The sequence below is a fragment of the Dasypus novemcinctus genome, chromosome 6 (genome assembly GCF_030445035.2).
Source record: "Dasypus novemcinctus isolate mDasNov1 chromosome 6, mDasNov1.1.hap2, whole genome shotgun sequence".
In the NCBI taxonomy this organism is placed as follows: Eukaryota; Metazoa; Chordata; class Mammalia; order Cingulata; family Dasypodidae; genus Dasypus; species Dasypus novemcinctus.
In genome coordinates, this window is record NC_080678.1 from 11,030,505 (window position 1) to 11,055,683 (window position 25,179).

The 25,179-nt window shown below is 43.3% G+C and overlaps 1 protein-coding gene across 1 annotated transcript in view; it reads left to right on the forward strand.

The window, feature by feature from the left end:
• ADAM12 (ADAM metallopeptidase domain 12) overlaps nt 1-25,179 on the forward strand; it is a 377,451-nt gene that overhangs the window by 90,582 nt on the left and 261,690 nt on the right. The window contains 1 exon segment of the mRNA XM_058298149.2: nt 16,168-16,241. Within this exon segment, the coding sequence (XP_058154132.1) occupies nt 16,168-16,241 (74 nt within the window).

A 25,179-nucleotide genomic window follows, 5' to 3' on the forward strand; every position in this document is an offset into this window, starting at 1 on the left:
ATCATTACCATCTCTTGGCAGTTCTGAAATACAGTGTTTGTCCCCTTAGCCCTGTGAGTCTGTTGGAAGCTTTAACGAGTTTTTTAGCCTCTCAGATGCTGCTTCTGATATCTGGGATGCCTTGAGTGGGAAAGTTCAACTCCAAATCTGTGCCCACCCTTTTCTTCCTTTTCCTTCTTTACCTGAGGCATGGCCACACAATTTTTCACTGCATTGGAAACTACAGTGCCCTCAAATAGAGTGCTTATGTAATTTGCCCAGCTTTTCTCATTTTCAGTGGGATTATAGGTCTAGGTTACTTAGACTGTGATTACCAGAAGTGGAACTCTTCCATCTTGCACCATCACGGTAACGGCTCTGTGCTATCATATCATGTGGTTCCTGTGTGATTTACTTAGCCATTCTCCTGGAGCGTTTTCTGACTTTTCTCTAGGAGCTATGTTAAACATCTTTTTGCTTATATCTGTGCATACTTTTCTGGTTATTTCCTTTAAATGCATTCTTGGAAGCGAAATTGTTGAGTCAAAGCTATGCACATTTTTAAAGAGTATGATAACTATTTCCAGATTGCCTTGTGGAAGCCTCTATCATTTACGCTTGTACCAGCTGTGCCCAAAAGTGCCCATTTCTTGGCATCACATCTCATACCCCTATGAATCTGCCATGGCACCCAGCAGCTACCAGGTTTCGCTAAAAGAATTAAGACTTTAAAGTTTCTCCATAGGTTGGAACTATGGATCAAAACTCATAAAATAAATCAGCAGGTCAAATACCAAAGCCTGCACTGCACTTCAATACAAAAAAACAACTAAGTACATTCTGGATGGGGGTATCTAGTACACCAGCAGTTCATAGGGAAAAGAGCTGAGGATCGCAGTAGAAGACAAGCTGATGTACTCCTGAGCTGAATTTATAGACTGTGAAGGTACAGATTAAGGGAGACAAGAAATCTCACTGAACTCTAAATTAGGCAGCTCACATCTGAAAATGTTCCAAACGGAGTTGCTTTTTAAGAAAAACCTGATCTACTAGATGAGGTTCCAGAGCAGAGGTAGCCAAATGGTGACTGATCTCTCAGCATGCCATGTGGAAAACAGTTGAGGGGACAGAGATGTGGAGCCCCCACAAAAGATGTTAGGGAGGAAAGGATGCCTTTGCATGACTTTGATAAGGTATTGCTTCTCAATGGGATGTTTACAAGTAAGGTACGGGCAAGTTGCCTGTCAAAACATTTGATTTCCCAAAATGTGCTGGCCAATATTTTGGCCTCATTCTTGGTGATCCCCACCACAGATTGATGTGAACCTGCTATTCTCGCCAGTCCCTGCCTTTCATGAAATCTGCGTGCACGGAGTCTAGAACACGTATAGTAGATAAGTTGTGTAAATGCTCCCCTGGTGTAACCTTGCTTTCTCTCTAGTCCACAGCCCGCTGTTTAACTGTTTTGCTTTTCTTTGTAAAGACCATTCTTCTAGGATAGTTCTCCCAAACATACAGGTATAATGGGAATAAGAGTGTTATGTTTTTATGGTGGGGGAATAGAATCCCCTAGAATTATCCAGAAGGAATTCGTTAAGCATTCTTTGCTTCTTCAGATAGCCATGATTGACAGTCAGTATGAGACTACAGGAATGATTCTTTTACTCAACAATTCTATTAAAAGCAGAAATAAATGGGGGTATGTATGTGCATATATTTTTGTAGTATGTTGTGGTTTTCAATGAAATGGAAACTAGAATGTAAGAACGTGAGTGGTTTACCAGATTGGAGGGCAAAAATATATCCTTAGGCAAAAGGAGGAGAGTGTGATCAACACGAACAGCAGTTGGTGTGACTGTCCTTGTCCCCCACATTTAAGGGCTTCTGCCATGCATTGATAGAAACCACGTCACTTAATCCTCACGGGTGTTATTGCCTTTGACAAATGAGGAAACCAGGGCTCAGAGTGACATAGAAACTAAGTTGCGGAAGCAGTGAATGGTGGAGTGGGGGCGGGATTCTGGGCTCTTGATCCTGATTTGGGGTGAGGGGCAGTGGAAGGTTATACTGAAGAAGCCAGTTCTGGTTTTGTATAAAGCAAACAATGGGTTAAATTGACTACTTCCATATTTTATCTTCCACTCAGCGAAGATTTTCTATTTGTAAAGAGTTAGCCAGGAAATTGTTCATTTAAAGTTGATGACCCGACAGTTTTTATATTTCCTTGCTTCTATGCACTTTTAGGTAAAATCCTATTTTATACTTAAGAAAAGTACACAAACATGTTTTGTTTATACAAAATGCCTTCTGACTAGGAACTCAACTGAAATCTTCTGGAATATTCTCTTTGAAATTGTCACAAATGCTTTTCAGCATGACATTCTCTCTCTTGAAAGTAATGCAATTTTGGTTTTCACAGGTTAAGTTTTGTCGGCCAGTTGTAAAATACTCGTACCCACGGCCTGCATCTGCGGCTATTGTCTTCTCTTCCTCTGTTTTGTCTCTTGTCAAGTCAACATTATTTAGTGTTTTAGTCCACTTAAATTGGTTATTTGTACATTTTTCTGTAGTTGTAAGGAAGAGAGTTCATAGGAAGGGGACAACTCTTTCCTCTTCCCAGCTGGACGGGGGTGGGGGTGGGGGGGCGACCCCTGAGCACTCCTAGCTGTTTCCCCAGTGAAAGAAATTCGCAGCTATGATGGTTAATTGTGTTTACCAGGACCACTCTGAGGTAACTAATATTGTCCTGGTAGAAATCCCACAGCTTCCACCATGACCTCTTAATTGCTGTAGTATACACACTCATGATTTAGTGGAAGATAAGCTAATCTAGGAAGGCTCCAAAGAGGCTAAGGATTCAGCAGTAAGACATTTGCGTGATAATCCTAGCCAAGTCCTTAGCAGGAACTAGATTTTTCTATTTAGGTCAGAAAATTGTCTATATTGAGGTTTAATTAAAAAATATAACTGTCAACACAATGTCAACAGCAAAATAGGTAGGAAATTCATTTGTTCTGTATAAGTGATTTTAGTGACTGAAATATGTAGCAAAAGATTAGAACAGTCTGCATTTACCCAATCTTTCATGGAAGTATTGGAAGGGATGGGTAAGCAGCCTTTTATAATTTATTGATAGATTCATCAATCCAATAAACTTTGCTTTTGTGCTTTGTGTGTGCAAGAAAACAGTACCTGAGGACCTTGAAGTGTTCTCCAAGTTGTATAAGGTCTCCCGGAGCTTATGCTTGGTGAGTCTACAGCCTGAACAGAAATAGCTACACTCCAGGCAGGAGGTGGAACGTGCAGGACCTGAGAGGGAGAGGGGAGAATTGTGCCTGAGCCATGGTGGAGGGCCTCCGAGGTCAGGTGGTGCCTAAGGGGCCCTTAAGGAATAGGGACCGGCTCAGGGAAGTAGAGATGCAAATGAAAGGCAAGGCTGGGGGGAAAAGGCACGCTCATTCATTCCAAGTGTTTGCAATAAGTGTAATCATCCGTTTGGGCTTTAGACCAGGGTCTGCAAACTCAAATGCCTGTCCAGGCATTAGATGATAGATGACCTTTGCCCCTTGCCCCCCCCCACCCCCCATGTGCTATGGTAGAGCACGGTGGGCTGGGACAATGGTGGAGTGTTGCGCCATTGAAGGCAGCAGTCTCTATTTAATTCAAGACCATCGTTGCCATGGGAAGTGCCAACCCGGTTTGCCACGTTTCTGATACTTATTCTTCCCCCGCAGAGAAGCTGTGCATCCAGATTTGTTGGAGAATTCTCCCAATGCTTAGATGTTGGCAACAAAATCAAATTGGCAGCACTGTGTAGCACCCTCTTTGGGGCCAAGCCAGCAATGGCCACAGAGAGAGTGAGCCCCAGGGATGGTCAGCTTGTGGGCCCTGGTCTGGCACAGGGGTTCTGAAAATGTGCTCCAGGGACCAGTGGCATCAGCACCACCGAGGAACTTGGTAGAAATGGAAATGTTCAGACCCCACCCCAGATCTACTAAATCAGAAACGGTGTTTCCTGTAGTCTGCATGTCATGAGCCCTAAAGGTGGTTTTGATGCTTGCCTGAGTCTGAGAAGCTCTGCTGTGGACAGGAGTAGGCAGACTACAGCCTTGGGCCAAACACATCCACAACCTAAGAATGTTTCTTACATTTTAAATGGTTGGGGAACAAAACCACATGAGTAATATTTCCTGACATAAAGTTATATGAAATGCTAACTTCAGCGTCCATAAATAGTTTATTGGAGTACAGCCATGCTCATTCAGGTACGTGCTGTCTCTGGAAGCTTTTGTGCTTTAGATCTAAAAGCTTAGAAGTCGTGGCAGAGACTGTGGTCAGCAAAGACTGAAACAGATGCTCTCTGGTCCTTTATGGGAAGAGTTGGTCCACCTGCTCTAGAGCATTGAGCAGAGGTGGAGGAGAAGCAGGGAGACGGGAGAATGAGGACTAAGCAGCCTTAGTTAGCATCATCCCCAAGAGAAAGGGGCCGCTGGGAGGGCCGTTGTTACCTGAGCCTGGCACTAACAAAACACTGGGGGAGCAGTATGGACCCCGGGTTTACAAGGAGGGGGCCAGACAGTGTAGGAATGAGGGCCACAGAACAGGAAGAGAAAAAACTCCTCGGGAGGAATCCACAGAACTTGGCCCCTGCCTCAACATGCGGCACAGAAGCGAGTTGGAAGGTGGTGCTCAGGAGGCCTGAAAGGAGATGGGGACCAGGGAGAAGGAGGGACCCCAGGGTGAGGTGCCCTTGGGCCAGGGGTGGGGCAGCTGCGCCAGGAGTGAATGAGTTCTAAACATGTGGCCTGGTTGCTGGAAAGATATCCGAAGCTCAAATAGATCTAAGACAGAGCCGAGGCTAGAGATTTGGGATTGGGTGTCTTCTGTGCAGAGGGTGACATTTTCATATGTGTCACCGCACTTCATATTGGTTGGCTCTAATAGAAATGTTGAACCAAAATTTTCACTTAGCAAAATGTACTGATTAAGGATCCTCTTTGCCCCAAAGCTGGGCTAAGTTGGAGATAGAACGCTGTACCCATAAGGAAGTTGAAGTTCTAAGAGCCCAGTAAAGTGGCAGCCCCGTGTGGATGGTGGAGGCCACACAGAGCTCCAGTCCTTCCCCTGAGGATGCTCATCATCAGCCCTCCCCTCCAGGCCCCATGGTCCCTTTGCATCGACTCTACTCCCTTCCTGCCTCTGGGGACAGCTCCTCCTCCAGCCCCAGCACCTCACCCCCTCTTCCTGTGCTTTTTCCTTTTTGCCTCTGAGGCCCCAGTGCCCCAAGAAACAATGTGGCAGCCAAGCAGAGGGAAAAGCTGGTAACAGTCATACTTCCATTTTTGGCCCCATCAGTTGCTTTCCTGAAGTTGTAAAATGTGAATGCTCATAGATCTTTGGGAGCCTTTTAGCGTGCATTTTCATGGAGCCATTTGAATGTGTTTTATAAAAAAGTTTACCATTAACTGTAATCCTGTTTGTAATAGAAACACTTGTTTGTACTAGCGTCACTTTGTACGCGGCAACTTGGCACTGACTCTGTGATCAATGGCAGGGTTGCTTTTAAAAGGGTTTATTACATTCTGCTAATGTTTATTTGAAAGAGATTACAGTGGTGCTTTATAAATGGCACTTAGTCAACATTTGAATGGGGTAATCTCTAGAAGGCAGCTTGCATGCAAACAAACCAGCAACTTACGCTATTAACTTCTTTGACTGACAGTTTTGAAAATGGTGATGTGGAAAAAAATGGTATGTGAATGCTTCCAGACATCAAATTAGTTAGATAAATGAACTTTGAGTTAGAAGCCAAGCTTTCTAGTTAATAACACATGTTATTTTAAAACTGTGTCTTATAAAGTGATGCAAATCGTTCCAAAAAGCGGTGCAAAGTACTATTTTATAATATTTTAATATCCCTGATTATATCAGTAAACAAACCTTAGAAAGTATTGCACATTGAAATGAAGTACATTCACATATTTTGGACTGCATCCAGATGAGTCTTCTAGAACCTTCCATCACCTGCTATAAAACCAGTCATGCCTATATTGTGTTAAGATCTTCCCCATATGAGAGAAGCAGCACGGATGAGTGGAGTTGCTCTCAGCCATCTTTCCAGGGACTGGCCCAGGGTCCAGATCATCAGCAGGCCCGCAATTAATGAATGCATGACATTCCTTTTTGAAAACGGGTTTAAAACCTAATTTATTATGCTCACTTATATCTAAACACAAAAAAGCATAAAAGGGGTGCAATTTGGGTAAATGGCAATAAGTAATAAGTGAAACGGTCTTTTGTCACTGCCATGGTATAAAGTAGCAGTCTTTGTGACTGGATTTCTCTGATAAGCATGCATTTTAGTTGTATGGTGCATGTTGGTTTCCAAGAACACATTTTTCCTTTTGAATTTCATTGAGATCTTCCTGACCACTTTAGTTTTCTATAGTTGCTATAGCAAATTATTACAACTTTAGTGGTGTGAAATACCACCTCTGCATCTCATGGTTCTGAAGGTCAAAAGTTTATTGGGGGAAGTGGATATGGCTCAGCTGATAGAGTACCCGTCTACCATACGGAGGGTCCAGGGTTCAAACCCAGGGCCTCCTGACCCGTGCAGTGAGCTGGTCCACGTGCAGTGCTGCCACGGGCAAGGAGTTCCATGCCATGCAGGAGTGCCCCCACATGGGGGTGCCCCATGTGCAAGGAGTGCACCCTGTAAGGAGAGCCGCCCCACGTGAAAAAAGTGCAGCCTGCCCAGGAGTGGCACTGCACACACAGAGAGCTGATGCAGTAAGATGACGCAACAAAAAAGAGATGCAGTTTCCCAGTGCCATTGGATAATGCAAGCAGACGCAGAAGAACTTACAATGAGTGGACACAGAGAGCAGATGATGGGGAGGGGGATAGGGGAAGGGCAGAGAAATAAATAAAATAAATATTTAAAAAAGTCTTGGGGGAGTGGATGTGGCTCAAGCAGTTGAACACCTGCCTCCTGTGTGGGAGGTCCTCGGTTCGGTTCCCGTGGCTCCTACAGAAAAAAACCCAAATAGACAATGAGCAAACAGACAAGGGAGCCATTCGGGGGGTTAGGGGAGGAGGGTTGTCTGTTGGGTCCAGACCTGGTTTCTTTGCTTCAAATTTTACCTGTAAAATCAAAGTATCAGCAGAATTGCCTTCCTCTGTGGAGGCGCTCGGGCAGGGTGCTTCCTGCCCATGCAGAATGTGGGTAGATTTCAGGTCCTTGTAGCTGTAGGGTCAAGCTCCCCGTTTCCTTGCTGGTTAAGGGTAAGGACCCATCCCAGCTCCTGGAGATCTCTGCCTTCTTGACTCATGGCTCCCTTCACTGTCAAGCGAGCCAGCGGGCTGAGTACTCCTCACATCACCTCCTCCCGCGCCAGTGAGGAGAGCTGGATTCAACCGCTGCACGGCCTTGAGCTGTTTGCTCTCCACCCCCCTCGTAAAACAGAAACAAATAAAACAAACACTCAAATAAGCAATCACAGGTGATGTTCTGCTCTAGGAAGGGAACGAACTGGGAGCTGCGAGAGCAACGGCCAGACGCGGCTGAGACCTGAAGGCCAAGCTACCGGACGCACCTGGACAGGCCCTCTCAGGGGAGGCCGGCGCAGAGGGCCTGGAGCGGGGCCGAGCTGGCAGCGTGTGTGTGCGGAGCTTAGTGAGAGCGGAAGAGCTCAAGCCGAGGCTGGTGTTCTAAGGAAAATGGGGCACCGTGGAAGGGCTGTGGGAAAGGGCATTGCTAACCTGGGGAAATCTGGTGGAGAGCGAGACTGGACTTTTCCCCAGCCTCCCTTTGGAAATGGATGGAGGACAGAGTGGTAAAATAAAAAAAATCCATTTTAAATGTGTAGAGTTTGAGAAACTCTACAGAGAAACTACAGTGTTTCCCGGATTGTTTTCTGTTGAGGTGTCTTAGTTTGCCGGGGCTGCTGCAACAGAATACCACAGACTGGTTGGCTTAAGCCGCAGAAATTCACCTCGTGCTCTGGAGGCTGGAGTCTGAAGCAGAGATGCCAGCAGGGCCGCGCTTGCTCCGTCTCCTGGTGGGTGCGGTGCACGTGCTCCCTGGCTCGTGCTGCCGTCGCTCCATCCTCCTGCCCCTCGGCGGTCTCTCCCCGTCTCTGTGTCCAGATTCCCTTTCCTCGGAAGAACACCAGCCACATCAGACGAGAGCCCACTCAACACCAGCTCGGCCTCCTTTTCACTAATAACACCTTCAGAGAGCCTGTGTGCAAATAAGTCCACATCCACAGGGCCGGGAGGCAGACCCCAGCTCGCCTTTTTGGGGGAGCCGAATTCAGTCATGACACAATGATGTCATTCGCTCTTACGTCCCGACGGTAAACTCCGGGAGGGAACAGATTCACGCCTGCTTCAGAATCGGCCGTGGTCTCCTGAGGGACCCACGCTCTTGGTGAGCTGAAATCCTGCAGCATGAACGCCCATCACTCTTTGTGGTACAGCTGGACACCAGGGAGGAGTCGAGAAGTAGTTCAGTGAGTGACTAAGACTTGAAGATGCCCTGGCTCCACCTGTGACAATCTAGAATGTTTGCTGCACATTTTCGCATAAGTGCTCCTACCAGAATGAACAGGTATGAAAAAGAACTTGAGCCGAGAGCATTACGTGTCCCAGAGATGTTGAGGTGGAGCCCATTTGAGGGAGAGAAAACAATAAAAATCTATTATGACACAGAAATCAGTGAGAAGATTCTTTACTCGAATGAATCCGATGTTTGAATGTGGAAACAAAATGACAATATGGGTATTTCACAAGTTGTTTTCACCTAAGGATAATTTGAGCCATTCTGCACATTAAAAAAAAATTTTTTTTTAGGAGGTACTGGGGATTGAACCCAGAACCTTGTACATGGAAGCAGGCACTCAACCACTGAGCTGCACCTGCTCCCCACCACTCTGCACATTTTAAAATCTATTTGCTGAGGTCAGTCTTCTACTGGAAAAAAAAAAGATGAATAACTCATGAATAAACATTATCATTTATAAGATAGCTAAAAGTTCCCAAATCAGGGAGACCCCTTTCTGCTGCTGCAATACCTTCATTTCTTACAATGTTATCCTGAAGTTAATTCAATTCTGTCCTCCCTAAATTCCACGTTGTGCGTTATCTTCCAGGCTGTGAACTAGCACTCTGATGTTAAAGTGGTAATCAAGATTACCTCTAAATATGCACAGCAAAAAATGACTCCCTCGTGCCCTGTGACTGCCAAGGATGTAGTCTGAAGCATTTATTCAGGGCTGGAGTGGGATCTAGTGATTTCAGAGAGGCCTTGAATGCAATATTTTAATACTATTGCTCCGCTTGAAAAATGAGCTCCCTCTGAGCTTCTAGTATTGACGGGAGAGATGAACGACTTGGGCTCAGAGCTGACCAGTCTTTGAAAAGATAAATTGGGAGTGGCTTTGGCTACTGACCAAATCCACTTTTTTTAAAGTGGTAATTCCCTTCCATTCTGCCAAACCCGCTGCCACTCTAGCATCACAAAGATTTCAAGTTCATGATCACTGTCAGATGTTTCTAAAATGTTGAAAATTTGCTATTCTTTAAGGCCATAGCAATACCAAGGAGACAATGCCCTGCACTGTTTGCCCTCTATCAGAAGAAAAATCATAAACATCCCTGCATCTACGGAAGACTGTGTCTGTTGACTCCAAATACTTTGCGTCCATTGTGTGTGAAATGCCTTAAATTCATCTTTGGGTGTCCTCCTAATTACATTAGAAGAGGGCAGCACAAGGATAATGCCGAAAAGGAAAAACTTTAATAATGAAAATCATGTGTTAAACATTGGTTTATGCTTCTGGTTAACTAGGACGTCCTGGCCAAGTGCACTGTGGTGAGACCTCAGCGGGCACAGGTGGCGCCCAAGGTGGGTGACAGGAGCTGGCCAGAGCCCTTGCAGACCTGCCCAGGTGAACTATCAGGGGGCCTGCCCAGCCCTCATCTTCCAGGGAAGGAGTGTGCCTCCTGCGGGAGCAGGTGCCGCCGGGAGAGGATCTGTCTAGCACGCTAAGGCCGGGAGCAAAACCTCACCCCTAGGAGGGAAGGGGGCTTCCGGGTAGATGCTGTGTCTGTCTTGAGACTTGTCTCCTGGCCCAAATTCTCCAATCATGGGGTATGAGTCTGGGATGAAATTAGAAGTGGAGTGTAGGTAAAAGCATCAAGTGCTATTTCACAAAACAACCCTATGAGAAATCAGATGAGCTCCTGTGTTAGCAATGCAGTGGGGTTACCTACAAGCATGCAAATGTGTGTATGCACATGCTTGTATCTACATACGTACAGGTAAGTGTGGGTTTCAATAAATATCATTGCCTCACATAACATGCATTATGTAGTTTAAGACTCAGTACAATCAGAAAAATGTGTTGGTTTACCTGTCCTTTAAAACTAACAACTACAAATTCTTCCTTGTGATTTTGGGGGAACCAGGATGCTGTTCAGCATCCCAAAGGAAGTGGGCTCTGGGATGTCCATTTGTGTTCTCCCTTTGGTTAGCACCCTGCTGGCTGCACTCAGCCACGTAAATGATGCCCTCCCATGGCACCCCCTCTTGGCTCCTGCCTGCAATGCCCTCAGTCATGGATCACCACTTGCCAGTTTCTCCACCCTGCTGCTGGCTGTGAACACTCCTGGAGAAAGGCAGGTCTGCCCAGGGGGAATGAGAAATCAAGCTATCTGGAAGAACAGGAGAGGAAGGAATCCATAAATAAGTTGTACAAATACTAGTTCATACCGAAGCATATTATAGTGACACTGCTCAACACCAAAGAAAAAGATCTTAACAGCCAGAGAACTGAGACAGATCACCTGTGGAAGCCTGCTGGTGACCTCTCAACCACCAGAACAGAAGCCGGAAGAGCCGAGAAACTCAGCCTTACTTGGGGAAGGCGAGAAGGCTCGCCATACCAGATGGCCAGTCTCAGAATGAAGTGGCAGCCAATAATTCCATGTGGCGTTGGTGCAAGGACAGACAATGGGACGTGTTAGTATGGAAATAGACATCCACATGCTGTTGCAGATAAGTAGAGAAAGGACAGACTTTTTAATAAGTTCTGGGTCAGTTGATTGACCGTATTTTTAAAAGTGAAATTGGACTCCGACTTTATACTAGGCACAAAAATCAAGTCCGGCTGGAAGAAAGACTTAAATGTGAAGGGCAAAACTAAAACATTTAGAAGATACTATGGACAATTGTTTCATCTTGGAGTAGGGACAAATTTCTCAAATGAGGCATAAAAAGCTTAAACCATTAAGGGCTTTATTAAAATTAAGAATCTCCGTTCGCAGAAACACGCCTTAAAAAGGGTGAAAAGACAAGCTCTACACTGGGGGAAATATTGAGTCACGCATGACTGACAAAGGCATAGTATTCAGAACACAGAAAGGACCACAGATTATGTAAGAGTATTTGGAGGAGGAGGAGGAGAAAAGAAAAATGGTCAAACACCATGAGCAGTGTTTCCCAGAAGAGGAAATCAAATGTTCCATAAAACTTAAAACATAACAAACTTTACTCACAAGGTAAATGCAAATTAAAGCCTCAATAAAATCCAGTTTCACATACAGAAGATTAGCATTGTCTGACACTTAAAAACTTGGCCTGGTCTCAGCGAGGCTGTGAGACGATGGGACCCTTACCTGCTCAGAGAGGAAGCGTGAACAGACTGTGCTTTGAAAAGCAGCTTCAAGATCCCTAAGAAAGCCAAACGTGTGTAAACCCCACCGCCCTGAGAGTCCGTCCCAGGTAATCTCAGGGAAGCTCATCCGTGTGTGGCAGGGACATCCATAAGAGTTTATAGGAATAGTCCTCACAAGAGCAAAAGGAAAGGAAGTCGGAGAACACAAATCTCCTAAGTCAAGGGAGAATGGGTGTATAAATTGATCATGCACGAGAACCCTGCACGGCAATGAAAGTGAGTGAATTATGGCTACATGTCACATGGGTGACTAACAAAAATCAGGTTGAGTGGAAGAAGCTGGTCATACCAGAATGTACAGGGCAGGAGGCCATTTTCATAAAGTTTAAAGCCATGTAGAATTGAACAGTATTTTGTTTATACTGGCAGAAAACTATAGAGGAACTCAAAAGACTGATTAATAGAAAATTCAGTGTAATGGTCACCTCTGGTGGGGAGGACGGGGCATGTAATGATGACATTGGCGAGGGGCTTCTAAGATTCTGGGAATACCTTGCTTTTTAGGATGGGTGGTGGGTACAGCGGTGATTATTTTATTGTTGGTTTTTAAACTATGCCTACACATCTTATATGCTTTGGTCTACTTCCAATGAAAAAATAGAATTGTAATTGCTGCCAAAACGTATACAGACTATTGATTAGCATCTGATTCATTTATCCAGCAGATCCAATTCTGTAGGCATTCAATAAGGGACACCACTCCATTACGCTAATCAATATATCATTTTTAAAGGAAAGGAATGCTGTGTTTAACCATTAAGTGTTCATTCCTTCCACCGTAGAAATGAAAGTGGAATGAATACATGCCTTTAAACTAAGGAATCTAATACAATTAGTGGCTTTGAATTAAAATAGCTCTCTGTTCTTCCTCTTCACTAATCCCTCCTGCGTGTTCATATCTCAACTAAAATATACAGATAAAGATCTTCTCACGTCCCTTTAGGAAAAAGGTCCTCTTCGCATGTTGACACTGGAACGTAATAACAGTTACTGTAGGTACTCTATGTAGAATTCACACAAATGTTAGTGTTTAAAATAGCTCAGTTCTTTGGAGGTGGGGGAAAGTGCTGCAAATAATTTTTATTCACAAATATGGACTTATCTTTAAAATAGTCATATATATGTTGATTTCTTAGGCAAGCCCTATTTGTAATTAAAGTAAGCTATTTTTTTACACACATGTATATATAAAACATCTACACACACATGCATACTTATGTTGCTTGGATATGTCTTGACAGAATGTTGAGATGAATTTTTCTTCTAATAATTTATAGTAGGCATAATTAATAATCTTGTTTTTCTAGGATATAATGAGTATAAACTGCAAACCCTGGAGAGAATATTATGTGTTTGTAATTAAATCCAAGCTTCAGGAAGTATAAGCAAATTAGGCAAAAATCCCTGTGACAGACCCAAAAAGCCAATAAAATGCTTAGAAAATTTTTATGCATTATATTAAAATGAAAAGAAATGTGTATTTAATATTACTTAACATAGAAATAGTAATTTTATAAGTTCAGTGAATACTCAGAAATTCATACATTATTTTAATAAATCCCAGATAGTGTCAAAATATATAAACTAAGAAATATGGTTTTTCACAAGAATGTTAGGTGTTTGTACAGTTGTTTGCCAGAAAGAATCCATAAAAATCAAGATTTTTTTTTAACCCAGAAAGTATATATAAGCATTTCATATTTGTGGACAATTGCCATTTTAATGCCCAATCTTAAGTAGCTACATAAAATCATGTCACCCATCCATTAGAATTGAGAGCCTCCTAAAGCACATTAAAAAATTACTTGGTTTGCACCTAATTTTACCCCCTGGAAATACCAATACTTAAAATAATCTATTACTGAGGCAGCTATTGGTTCATGTAAGTTTTAGGATTTTTATCACGGATTCAGAGCTGTCCTATCAGTTTTTCCATGGAGTTGGAAATCATTCTGTGTTGTCCAATAGTGGCAACTACTAGCCACAGTTAGCTATTGAGGCTTGAAATTGGCTAGTGTGACAGAGGAACTGATTTAAAAAAATTTTTTTTTCAACTTTAATTTTGAGAACTGACTTTTTAAAATTTTACTCCATCTTAACTAATTTAAATTTAAATAGCCGTATGTGGCTAATGGCTATCATGCTGGACATAGGAAGATGTACCAAGTTCTGCCCTAAAAATAAAGTGAATAGTTTTTCATCTTTTTAAAATTCCATCCCAGAGATATGGCATTAATTAATGCATATATTAACACTGGCCCCAAACTCATGTGACCTTTGTTGTGTTTTTGCTTTAAGTTTTCATTTAGATTAAGTATTCAAATGTTGGATGTTTGGAACTAAACTCCATTTCCTCTTAAAATGTGGTAACGTGGTTAGTTAATTCATAATACAGGGCAAATACTATAATATACAAAAGTCTTTTGAATTTTTGAATTATAATCATGCCTTTCAAATATGGAACATTATAGAGCTGTGCATAAACCTTCGTATAGCTTTTCTATAAGCATAAAACAAATTTACAAAGCAGGGACAACCAAAGCCAATATAACCGGCGTTAGGAACACTCAGTGACGTGGTATGATGTTGCAATAAGACAGCGACGCCCTCCCTGTGGCACGAATGCAGCCCTGCCTGGCCAGCGGCAGGTGCTTCGGAGTTTGCTGTGCCTGATCCCCGCGATGACAGGACCCTCTCTCCATTCATCTTTTGAAGCTGCCAAGAAACTTTTCATTCACATGTTGGGGCACGGTGGCGTTTGGGCCTCTCTTAGGTGGCCTGCATCATTTTTTAATTAACCCTGGGCTTAGAATCAGCGGTGAGCCAGCTCAGGGCCTGGTAACAGCAGGTGAACTGTCCTAGAAGGTCAAAAAATGGAAATACAGTGTTAACCTTTTAGTAAACAGTACAATTTTGAAATCTCTTAGAACTCTCAGGTCCCAGAGGAAAGTCTCGTGAATATATGAACCCCACTTGTTCGGGCAAGGGGGGAGACTTGACTGTGATCCCCAGAATCTTTGAAGGCTGCGTAGGATGAGGGGAAGCAAGGAAGGGGCTTCCTATCACAGGTCAGGGATGGCACGTAGATTTGTCTTAGAGACGGGCTCCATGTCACTACCTGGGCCTCAGAGGGAGGGTGGCATATGTGGCCGCCGCGGTTGAGAGGGAGAGAACCCGGGTACGTGTGAGACGCTGCTGGTGTGGTATGTTCTTGGGCAGGGCGAGAACCTCGGGGCTTCTTGGACAGAACAGAGAAGGCAGGTGCCTCCTACCCACAGGTGGATCACAGGCAGATGGGCACACATGGTCAGGGTCTCCTGGGGGCCCAGAGGAGAGGAGAAAGGGGAGAGTGTCTGCCCGGCAGGAAGGAGAAGAGGTGGGTAGAGTGGTTCTCACTATTCCTTGATTGATTCATTCATTCACCAAATGTTAACTGAGCTTCTGTTCTGACCGGCACCCTGGTGGGCACAAGGGCATGGCCATGTCCTGGTGAGCTAGTGGACCTGTCTGGGAGACATAATGAACAAGAGCCCCCAGGTTAACACACTGAATTATTTCAAATGAGAGAGAAAGGGAAAAGAGAGGATGCTGGAAGAAAGAAGAACCTGGGGGAGGGGGGGGGGCCAGGCATGATTAAATTGGGTAGGGAGAGAAGGTGATTTTGAATATGTGGCATTTAAGCTGATGCTGGGGGGAAGAGTCGGAGGGAACAGCATCTGCCAAGACCCAGAGCTGCATGAGAGCTCAGTGTGCCGGAGAGCCTGGTCAGGCCAGCATGGCTGGAGCCCAGATCCAGGGGTACCAAGCCAGGCTGATAAGCAGGAAAGCGACGAAGGTGGAGGGGAACCGGTGGGCACGTCAAAGGGGTGACATCTTACCAGTGAAGCAGGAAGCCAAGGCAGGCACCTTGGTGCAGGCTGGATGGGTGAGATGGTATTTTAGAGAGATTCTGGCTGCCTTTGGAGAATGCATGGGAGGAAGGCAAAGGTAGATAGTGAGAAGCCTGGGTTAGAAGGGCGTTGCCATGGTCCCGGGGAGAGAGGACCATGTGTGAACTAGTATGGGATGGAGAGATGTGACACCTGGACAGAAAGGAGGGGAGGTCAACAGGACTCAGGCATGAGCAGTTGGGGAAACAAAGGTGTGCTTTACAGAGCCGGAGGCGGCTGAGCAAAGAGCCGGTGCGGGGAGGACCAGCGCCAGGAAGGGCACCAAAGGTATGTGGCTGAAAGGTGCGCAGAGGCCAGGAAAGCAGGCCTTGTCAGTGCCTTCGGGGAGGCACAGCGTGTTTCCAGATGCTTGCCCTAATCTTCTGTAGTTGGGGTCAAGAATGTTCCTGGGAAGGAAGTCTATTTTCCTCTCCCTCAGCTCACGGCCTGTGGAGCATGTTCAGATATTGGCCAGTCACAGCAAGATGATTTCAACTGACTTCTTGTTTATCTTTCAGAATCATCCTGAAGTGTTGACTTTTCGACTGCAACTGAAAAGCAAAGAACTGATCATAAATCTGGAAAGGAATGAGTAAGTCAAATCAATTCTTGTTTACTGCCTGATAGAAATTTAAGAGAGCATGGACTGAAAACTGCTGTGAAATGAATGTTGGCATTTAGAGAAACAACGAAATCCACAAATTCATAATCCAAATTTGGATTTGAGGCTGGAGTGAGCTTCAAAAAATTATCCAAAGGGAAAATAAAGACCCTTATCACTCTCAAAAAGAACTTTATAACTCAGCAGGTTTTTTCCATCGCCTGATCTTTCAAGGATAGAATTTAAACTTCTCCTGTTCTGTTCGAATGGCAGCGCTCCATAATTAGTTGACTTTTGGCAATTCCTGGATCATATGAGGAGAAAAGGCCTCAAATAAAGAGAAACTTTTTTTTTCTTTCTGAGAAACACGAAGAGTTTATTTTATCTTTCAAAGCTTGTCTCCTCAGTGGTATAAACTATTTATTTTGTCTTTTTATTTAAAAATTCAGCCTTTTCTGTTTTTTGCAGAGTTATAAAAATGTCCAGAAAATGGTATTATATTTTTTTTCTGGAGCACTACATATTTTCTATGCCTTCCCAGTGGAAAACGGTCTGCTCTCTGCCTCAGGGAATAACTACAAACAGACCAGACAGCAATAACAACAACAACAACAGAACACCACACCCCACAAACCCTCCTGTTCTTGTTGTCCTTTACCCTCTGTGGCTCTCTGGTGGTCCCCAGGGATTCCTGAGATCTGAGGGACCCCATAATAGCCTATGTGATTAGTGCCAGAAAAGAATCATGTTTTTCTAATAAGTCATCTGTATTCGAAGGGATAGCTCAATTTCCCACGTGTGGTTTGATTCAAAATAGGAGTGGAGCCCCTCCGAAGTACCGGTTCCCACTCCTCGCCCGTCGGCGAAGGGCTGATGCGCCGACGTGACAGTGCAGGAGGGCCAGCCTTGCGGGGAGGCACGGCAGCCTGAGCCAGCATCTCCATGGGAACCAGCGGATGATTTTCTTACATCCGTGCTTCGATTTGAGGGTACTGAGCAATCCAACAAAAGAGACCGCCAAGGGCCACCTTTGGCATCTAACACCATGACCCCCCTCAATCTTATAAATGACCAAAATACATACATGTCAAATAGCCTAACCCGGTCCCCGTGCTCCCTGCTCACCAGTGAGGGGATCAACAGCTTTTGTAAACACTTAATCATCTGCTGGTAGTTTTCATTGTGACTTGATGATCTTAAAGTACAGGGTCAGATGCAGGTATCAAATAACCAGGGATCTGAACAGAAACCTGCTTATTGCTTTTCACGTGGCTCTATTAGTAAGGTAGACACCTTAGTTCTCTCTCAGGTTTTTCATGCCAGACTGTTGTGGGGCCTCTTAATTTTTTGAGACTATCTCAGTAGAGGAAACTAGGTACTCCGTGGAAATATTTTTTAAAATTAAGGCAATGCCTTTACTCTTTGGGAATTTAAGATTGACATTTGGATTTAAGAAGATTCTTTATTGGAATTGCTCCTGTTGTCAGACCTTTGAAGGAATGGGGTACCGGTGTGAAAACAATGGTCCTGAGCGGTTTAGATGGTGTTTCAGGGGCAGGTAGACTTAAGCCTAGTTAATATATGTTGGTGAATGTCTGTATAGCTTTTTTTCCTTATGCTGCTTGCTGCTTTGTCTTCCCAGTTGATATCATAGTCCCTGTGCTGTTGTGTATCCTACTTCTTCATTTAACTTTATAACGGGTCTACTTTTCCATAGAGAAATCCATTCCGTGGGCCCATCATGCTCTCTGCGTCTGGAAGTAGTCTGCTGGCCTCTTTCCGCGTTCCCCGTGACAATGATTGACGTGTTCCTATTGTAGATGGTATGCTACACACTGACAACAAGACGGTGTCTAATTTGTATAAAATCTCATTTTCAAAAGTACCTTAATTTTGCTCACTTTTAAGATAATTTCAGAACTAGAAAAGTAGCACACATCAAGCCATCTCTTCTCAATTTATTTTCCTCTTCGTGAACCTCACTGTCATCCTACATTTTAGAAAATATCTGAAGAGTGTTTAATGTTTCTGTGATACACTATAGCTTCATTGTAATTAGACTGCTTGAACCAGTTTTAGAGAATCCGCTAAGTGAAAAGTAACATTTTAATAATATGAGCATGCCAATATTATTATTTTAATATTACATTTCCCAAAATAATTTAGCATAACACTTTTACTAAAAAAAAAAGTTTACATGTCTATTCCAAGTAGACCACACTTTTTCAAAGAATTTTAAAAATCTACAATTTTATAAGAGTAAAATGGTCCTATGCTATTTTTTAAAATAATTTTTTATTTTTAAAGAAACTTTAGATTGAATAAATGGTATGTCAAAAATATAGGGGATCACCATATACCCCACCCCCTCCTCCTTTCCCACTTTCCCCCATTAGCAACATCTTATTAGTTTGGTACAGATTTTACAATTGATGAACACATACTAAAGCATTGCTGCTAACTATGGCCCATACACTTTGCACTGCACAATTTTATAGGTTTTGACAAAATGTATAATGGCCTGTATCCATCATTGCAATGTCAGGCAGGACAATTCCAATGTCCCGAAAATGCCCCACGTTACACCTATTCTTCCCTCTCCGTCCCCTCAGAACCTCTGGCAGCCACTACCTTTATAGCAATGTTACAAGTTCTTCCATTGCTGGAATAATAAGTCTACTTTAGTCCATAGTTGCATTCCCTCCTTGTGTTTGTTCCTTCCTCAATATTGAGGATTTTGGGATGGTGATGGCCACTCTGTTTCTGATCGAGACGGCTTACATGGGCAGGTGGATGGAACTGTCTTGCTTGCAGTTGTGGATACTCTGTTTTTTGGGGAAGGGCGTTACCCATCATCATCCTTATTTAGTTGCCCTGGGTGAGTCCAATGAAATGGAGAGTAGGTGTTGCAACTCTGCTGAGATTCAGGGTTCAACCAGCATATAAACAGACTGAAGATTTAAGTCTCTGGGAAATACATTTAACACGTATAGTGCTAATTATATTGGAGACTCACACAGTAAACAAGAAATTATTAAACTCCTATCTTGGGGAGTCCTGCTATGTTCTCAATTAGAGGGGCAATAATTTCTCAAGAACATAGGCAGTGCCTAATAGAAGAAAACAGACCAATATGTCAAAGCCCTCAATATTATTGCAAGTAACTATGAAGCTTATTCTTCAGAAATGGAAACTTAGTGGTTACTATAGGTTCCAAGGGGAGGGGGAGGATCTTTTTATGGCATTGGAATTATTCTGCATGATCTTGCAATGATGGGTGCAGGCCATTTAAAATTGTATCAAAACCTATAAAAGGTGTACAGTGCAAAATGAAATAATGTTAACCATTGACCATGGTTAGTAGCAATGCTTCAGTATTTGTACATCACTTGTAACAAAGGTACCATACACATGTAAAATGGTATAAATAGGGGAGAGGGGGAGAGAGGGAGGGGGTTGGGTATAGGGGAATCCCCTATATTTTCTATGTGACTTCTCTGTAACCTAAAACTTCTTTGACGATAAAGTGGAAAAAATAAGACACTGGGGTGAACATATGGAAGAAATTGTCACTGTACATAAAAGACAACAGATCTTACAGTGGTGAAAGATGTACAAAATTTTTATTTTTATTTTGTATTTTATTTGTCACCTGTTATTATTTTAGTTTCTATTATTTTTATTTGTTTATTTTTTGGCTTTGTTTTTGGGGAGGTTTTGGATCACAGAAGGATCACAGCTGGCAGGGGAGGATCACTGGTGTGGAGTGTCAGTGATGGGGGAATGTGTGGGGAGGGGTGCACCTGGGGCATGGCACTATGGCATATAAATATGTTCAGGTGGTCATGGGGCATTGTCTCCGTGGATGGAGACCCACACAATAACCAAAAGAATGTTCCAATCCTGGGAAGTCCTGCTACATTATCTAATAGAACAGCAAGAATCCCCCAAGTACATGGGCGTTGCCTAGCAAAGGAGGACAGACCATTATGCCAGACCCTGGATATTGGTGGTTGTACTTGTGAACCTTGTTCTTAGAAATTGAAACTTAGCCTAGTACTATACATTGCCTAAGAGTTACCTCCTGAAAACCACCTTGTTGCTCAAATGTGGCCTCTCTCTAAGCCAAATTCAATACATAAACACACTACCTTCCCCCTTGGTGTGGGATGTGACTCCCAGGGATAAGCCTCCTTGGCACCAAAGGATTATTACCAAGCACCCACTAGCAATGTATTTGGAAAAAGACCTTGACCAAAAGAGTGAAATAATAAATAAAAATAAGTTCTTATAACTAAGAGATTTCAAAGTGAGTCAAGAGGTCATTCCAGAGTTAGGCTTATGTACATCTTAGCAGGATCTCATTGACTACCACTGTAAACAGTGCCTCAAACAGCAGGGCTCCTGAGAGCTCTAGGGACATCTAGACATTGTAGGCAATGCTGACATTCTCAGGAATTCAGCACCCTGTCAGTGAGCCTTACTTTGGAATTTATGCTCCCCAATGTAACATAGCTGGACTCATTTATAATCCTATACCAGGCACTCTTCTGGCTCTTCTGCCCCTTTTACTTGTATCTATAATTAGCACTATACTTATTAAATATATGCTATTTTTAATGGTAACGCAAATGGTGATCAACTGACAATTATATAATAGAATTTTTAATTTGTATAGCCTTTGGTTTAGTAAATCCACTTGAGAGAATTTATTCAAATGAAACCATAAGCACCCAGAGATAACAGAGCAAGCAGGGGTCCTTTAAATGTTTAACAACTGGAGAGGGCCTAGGCTATCAGAATGAGCAGTTGACCCATCAGAAAGTAAACTGATTGGTTCCTTGCCTCAGTGCCTGCAGGCAGAGATTCTGCCCTGTATTCAAGACATTCATTGCAGGATGTTTCACAATAGTGAATATTTGGCAACCTCCTACAAGTACATTGACAGGAGATTGACTAAATTATGGTTGGCAAGAAAGTGGGATAATATGTCACAACTAAAAATTAGGACCGAAAATTCATAAAAACATTCATAACAGTCAATGTAAACAGCATTTTAGAAAATAGCTTGCATAGGATTTTTTAAATTTTAAAATTATAAACATGTACATCTATCTTTGAGCAGTAAGATTATGGAAGGCTTACTTTCTTTGTCTTAATGTTTTTACAACAAGAAAATATTACTTTTAAAATTTACAAAATGAACTTTATTTTGAAGGGAAAATGCTGTTGCAAAAACTTGATAATGGTTGAAAAGGAGTGTTGAATTATTTATTCATAAAAGAAAGTGGTGGTTTTAGAAATTTCCCTGGCAATTTTCAAAGGGCTAAAAATCTCCTACCCATTGGAGCTAGGTCTTTATATATGTAGATATTTGTTTTAATTAAAAACTTGCCTAGAAATCATAACCAAAATAAAGGCAACTCCAGTCCCTTAAGTCATAAGAGCCATAATCTATAGCTAATGCTAAAAGAGAGTCACCTAATTAACCCTACTCAAAAGCTCTTCATGCTAAATCAGTTCTTCATGGAGCAGAGCTGACTTGTTGCTGATTTAAGTTGTTAAGCAGTTCAAATTTTATTAACCCCCTGGCTTTTAAAAACAGTTAAATTTAAGGTTTGCAGTGTTGTGTGCGTATCATGCAGAATATGACTATGAAGAAATACAAATTAGTCCATGCCCTCAAAAATCATTTTACTAGAGTACAGAATCATCTTCAGAAATACATATAAAATTCTTGTAAATATAGAAGGGGACTGTCTGGGTTTACTGAGACACTTTTCAAGGTGTTTCAAGGCCCAAAATGAACGAAATTATGAATACACACATCTAGACTCTCTCTGCCCCTGATACCTCCCTTGAGAGACGTGGCTTCACGTCTTCTGTTATGAAACTACATGTACCAAAGAGGTTCTGCTTCCTGGCTGAAAAACCACAGGACCTATAAACATGTGGATAATTACTCCAAAATATGCAGATTACAAATACTGGTTCCTTATTTTATAAAGCCAACACAAAAGATAGGTGTAAATTCAGAAGTGTTTAAATGCTTCCATTTTGGATAATTCTTTTAAGAACCTAAACAGGCTTGTTCCCAGAAGCTAACGCCTTCACTAGATTCTAGGAAGGAGAATGCATTCTGAAAATTAACATGGTTTTCAGTAATTTAAATGTCACTATTTATATAAAAACCTAAGGAATCCGTTTTTATTGCCTTCTAGCCTCCCCAATTTGTGCAGAGCTCAGAGGCTGTTCGCTTAAAATCCATGTTTGTGTAGCCGTAATTGAATGTTTAAAGAAACTCAGAGCATCCCCTGAGAAGCATTTTTCACAGTGTTGTTGTCTGCCTATGGAACTGTGGGGACTGGGTTTATAACTTCCATAACTCTAGTCGATCCCCGTGGGCCCCCAGGCCATTTCTCAAACAGGTGCTCTGTGCAACTGCATCTTTGATCAAAATGTTTTATTGGGCAGGCCGGCCGGTTTAGACATCCATTTTCCAGTTTAGGATAATTAAAAGTGACGGCAGTAGATCACACTCCCTAGATTGCAAACCTACTGAGCTTTCGTTTCCAAGCCCTGTCCCCTTCTCTGATGGAAGGTGGTTGCCGTGGGAAGCCCATGGCCCACTGAATTTGTACCTGGGATGTCTCTGAGCTGGAAGAACTTTTGGCAGTGACTTTTATTCTTTCTGGAATAATTCCAGGCATCTCTTAAGGTTCAATTTCAACTAACTGAAATTCACTCTAGAGTAATCGAAGGGAGGGCAAACACAGACGTAAATCTGTGGGAAGGTATTCAGTTGATGGCATGGCTCAGGATATCATGGTGCAAGGTGGAGCAAGGGAGCTGGGTGGTGATAGCAGTTGGCGGGAGAAGAGTCCATTGTTTACTTTTGACCCAGACTGGTCTGGACAGCTGGACTGGAATGGCAGCGGGTGGCCCAGGGCCGTGTCCTGGTCCACAACATTCTCGGTCATCTCCATGAAGATGGGAAAGGTGTGTCAGTCACATTTCCTGGCCACGCAAAGCTGGAGGAAGATAACTGTACTCGCATGGCAGGATCTGGATTATGGAGATTTCAGCAGTTTGGATCAATGGGCCAAAACTAACAAGAAGAGATTTAATGGGGATAAATGTAAAGCCCTCTGTTTAGGTTAACAAGAAAATAAACTTTGCAAGTTCAATTTAACCAGTAGTTCTTATGAATGAGACCGGAGGTTTCAACTAGGGTAAAACTCATTAAGAATCTCTGAGATGATGTGACTGATGTGGCTGATGTGACAGAGACCCCCGCAGTGACTCTACAGAGGTGCCCATGGCAGGTCCCAGGCTGGAGAGGTGGTCATTCCTCTGGGCAGTGACACTCGCCAGGTCACATCCAGAATGCTGGCCCCTGTGGCCACTGATGGCTGACTGCCTCTTTGTTCTCATTTCTATTATCGGACTTTCCCTACTTCTCCCTCCAACCCAAGATGTCCTTAGGGCAAGGTCAAGGGCAAGATGTTAACTTCCTTCCCACCACTCATCGCACGCCCTGGATTGTGGTAGACCTTCAGTAAGTGTTCATTAAATGAGCCAAGGACAGGACGTGGATGACCTGGACCAAGACAGAAGCGAGTCCCCTGTGGGGCTAAAAGGTCTGTTCTGGGTGGTGGGAGAAACAATTCAAGGAAAAAGCTGTTGGAAGGGAGAATGGGTTGGGGTTGGAGACCAAGCTCTGGAACCCAGCTTTGCTTCCAACAACAAGCTACTTAAATTCTCTCCATTTCAGTATCTCTAAAGTGGCGTAAGGCCTATGCACATCAGGCTGAGAGATTAGAGTTTCTGTTTTTGATGATCAGGTTGGAATTACTTGATAACATATTGCTATTGATCTAGTGATATTAATTATTTCACCTTGACTTCACTTGAATGGTTTTCTGTTTCAGATTTCCTAAATTACTATAAACCTTGATGATGGCCAAACATCATCAATTCTGACAAGCTCTGGAAAGGGCTGAGTCCAAATTTGGTGTTCTTTTTGCTATAACAGTCTTTAATTTCATAATCTTCTCATCCCCAGGAATTGGAACTCTCAAATCTTTGTCTGAGTATAGTGTGGTGGTCTTTTTCAACTTCTCCTATTGCAGAATAAGTCTGGACTGTCTCTTAGAATTGCCAGCTCTCATGTACTTGTTGATCTATCTATAGACTAACTAAATCACGAAGCCATACCTCAGGCATTGGCCTGTCGGCTGCCTTTCTACTGATCACAGATATTACTAATTCCTTATTCATTAATTTTATTAATGAAATCATCTGTTCACTCATTCATTTCCTCAGTCATTTACTCATAAATATTAAATTCCCGACCCTGCTAGTGATACTGAAAAGAAATGGAGATGTGACCAAGAGACAGTTCTTGTCCTCTCAGAGGTTCGTCAAGGAGCCCAACACAAACAGATAGTTGTTAAGAGTGGTACTGAGGGCTAAAGAAAATACGGGGCCCTGGCCTGGTCTGGGGAAGGAGCACATGTGGTGAAGTGGCATCTAATCTGGCACGGGTAGGAGTGAGCCGGGTGAAGGAGGGCAGAGAGTAGAGTGTTCTGGAAAGAAGGAAGAGCATATGTGAAGTCCTGAGGGAGCTTCGAGGCCTTCCAGAATCTGGGATGGTAGTGAGCTAGGGAGCAGGGGCGAGAGCAGGGAGAGGGGGCGGGAGCCAGCCATGCAGGGGCTCGCTGGCTATGTGTGAAGCTAGATTGCAGGAGGGTGCGGCTGAGAGGTTCTTGATGGCTGGGGGACCAGGATGGCCTGAGGACGACTGGCCCAAGGCGTAGCCGTGGAAAGAAGGAGGGAGCTGAGAGATGTTCATGAGGCAGGACGGGCAGAATTGAGGTGCACTCGAATGTGTGGGGGCACGAAGAAGAAGACGTCAAGGATGACGCTT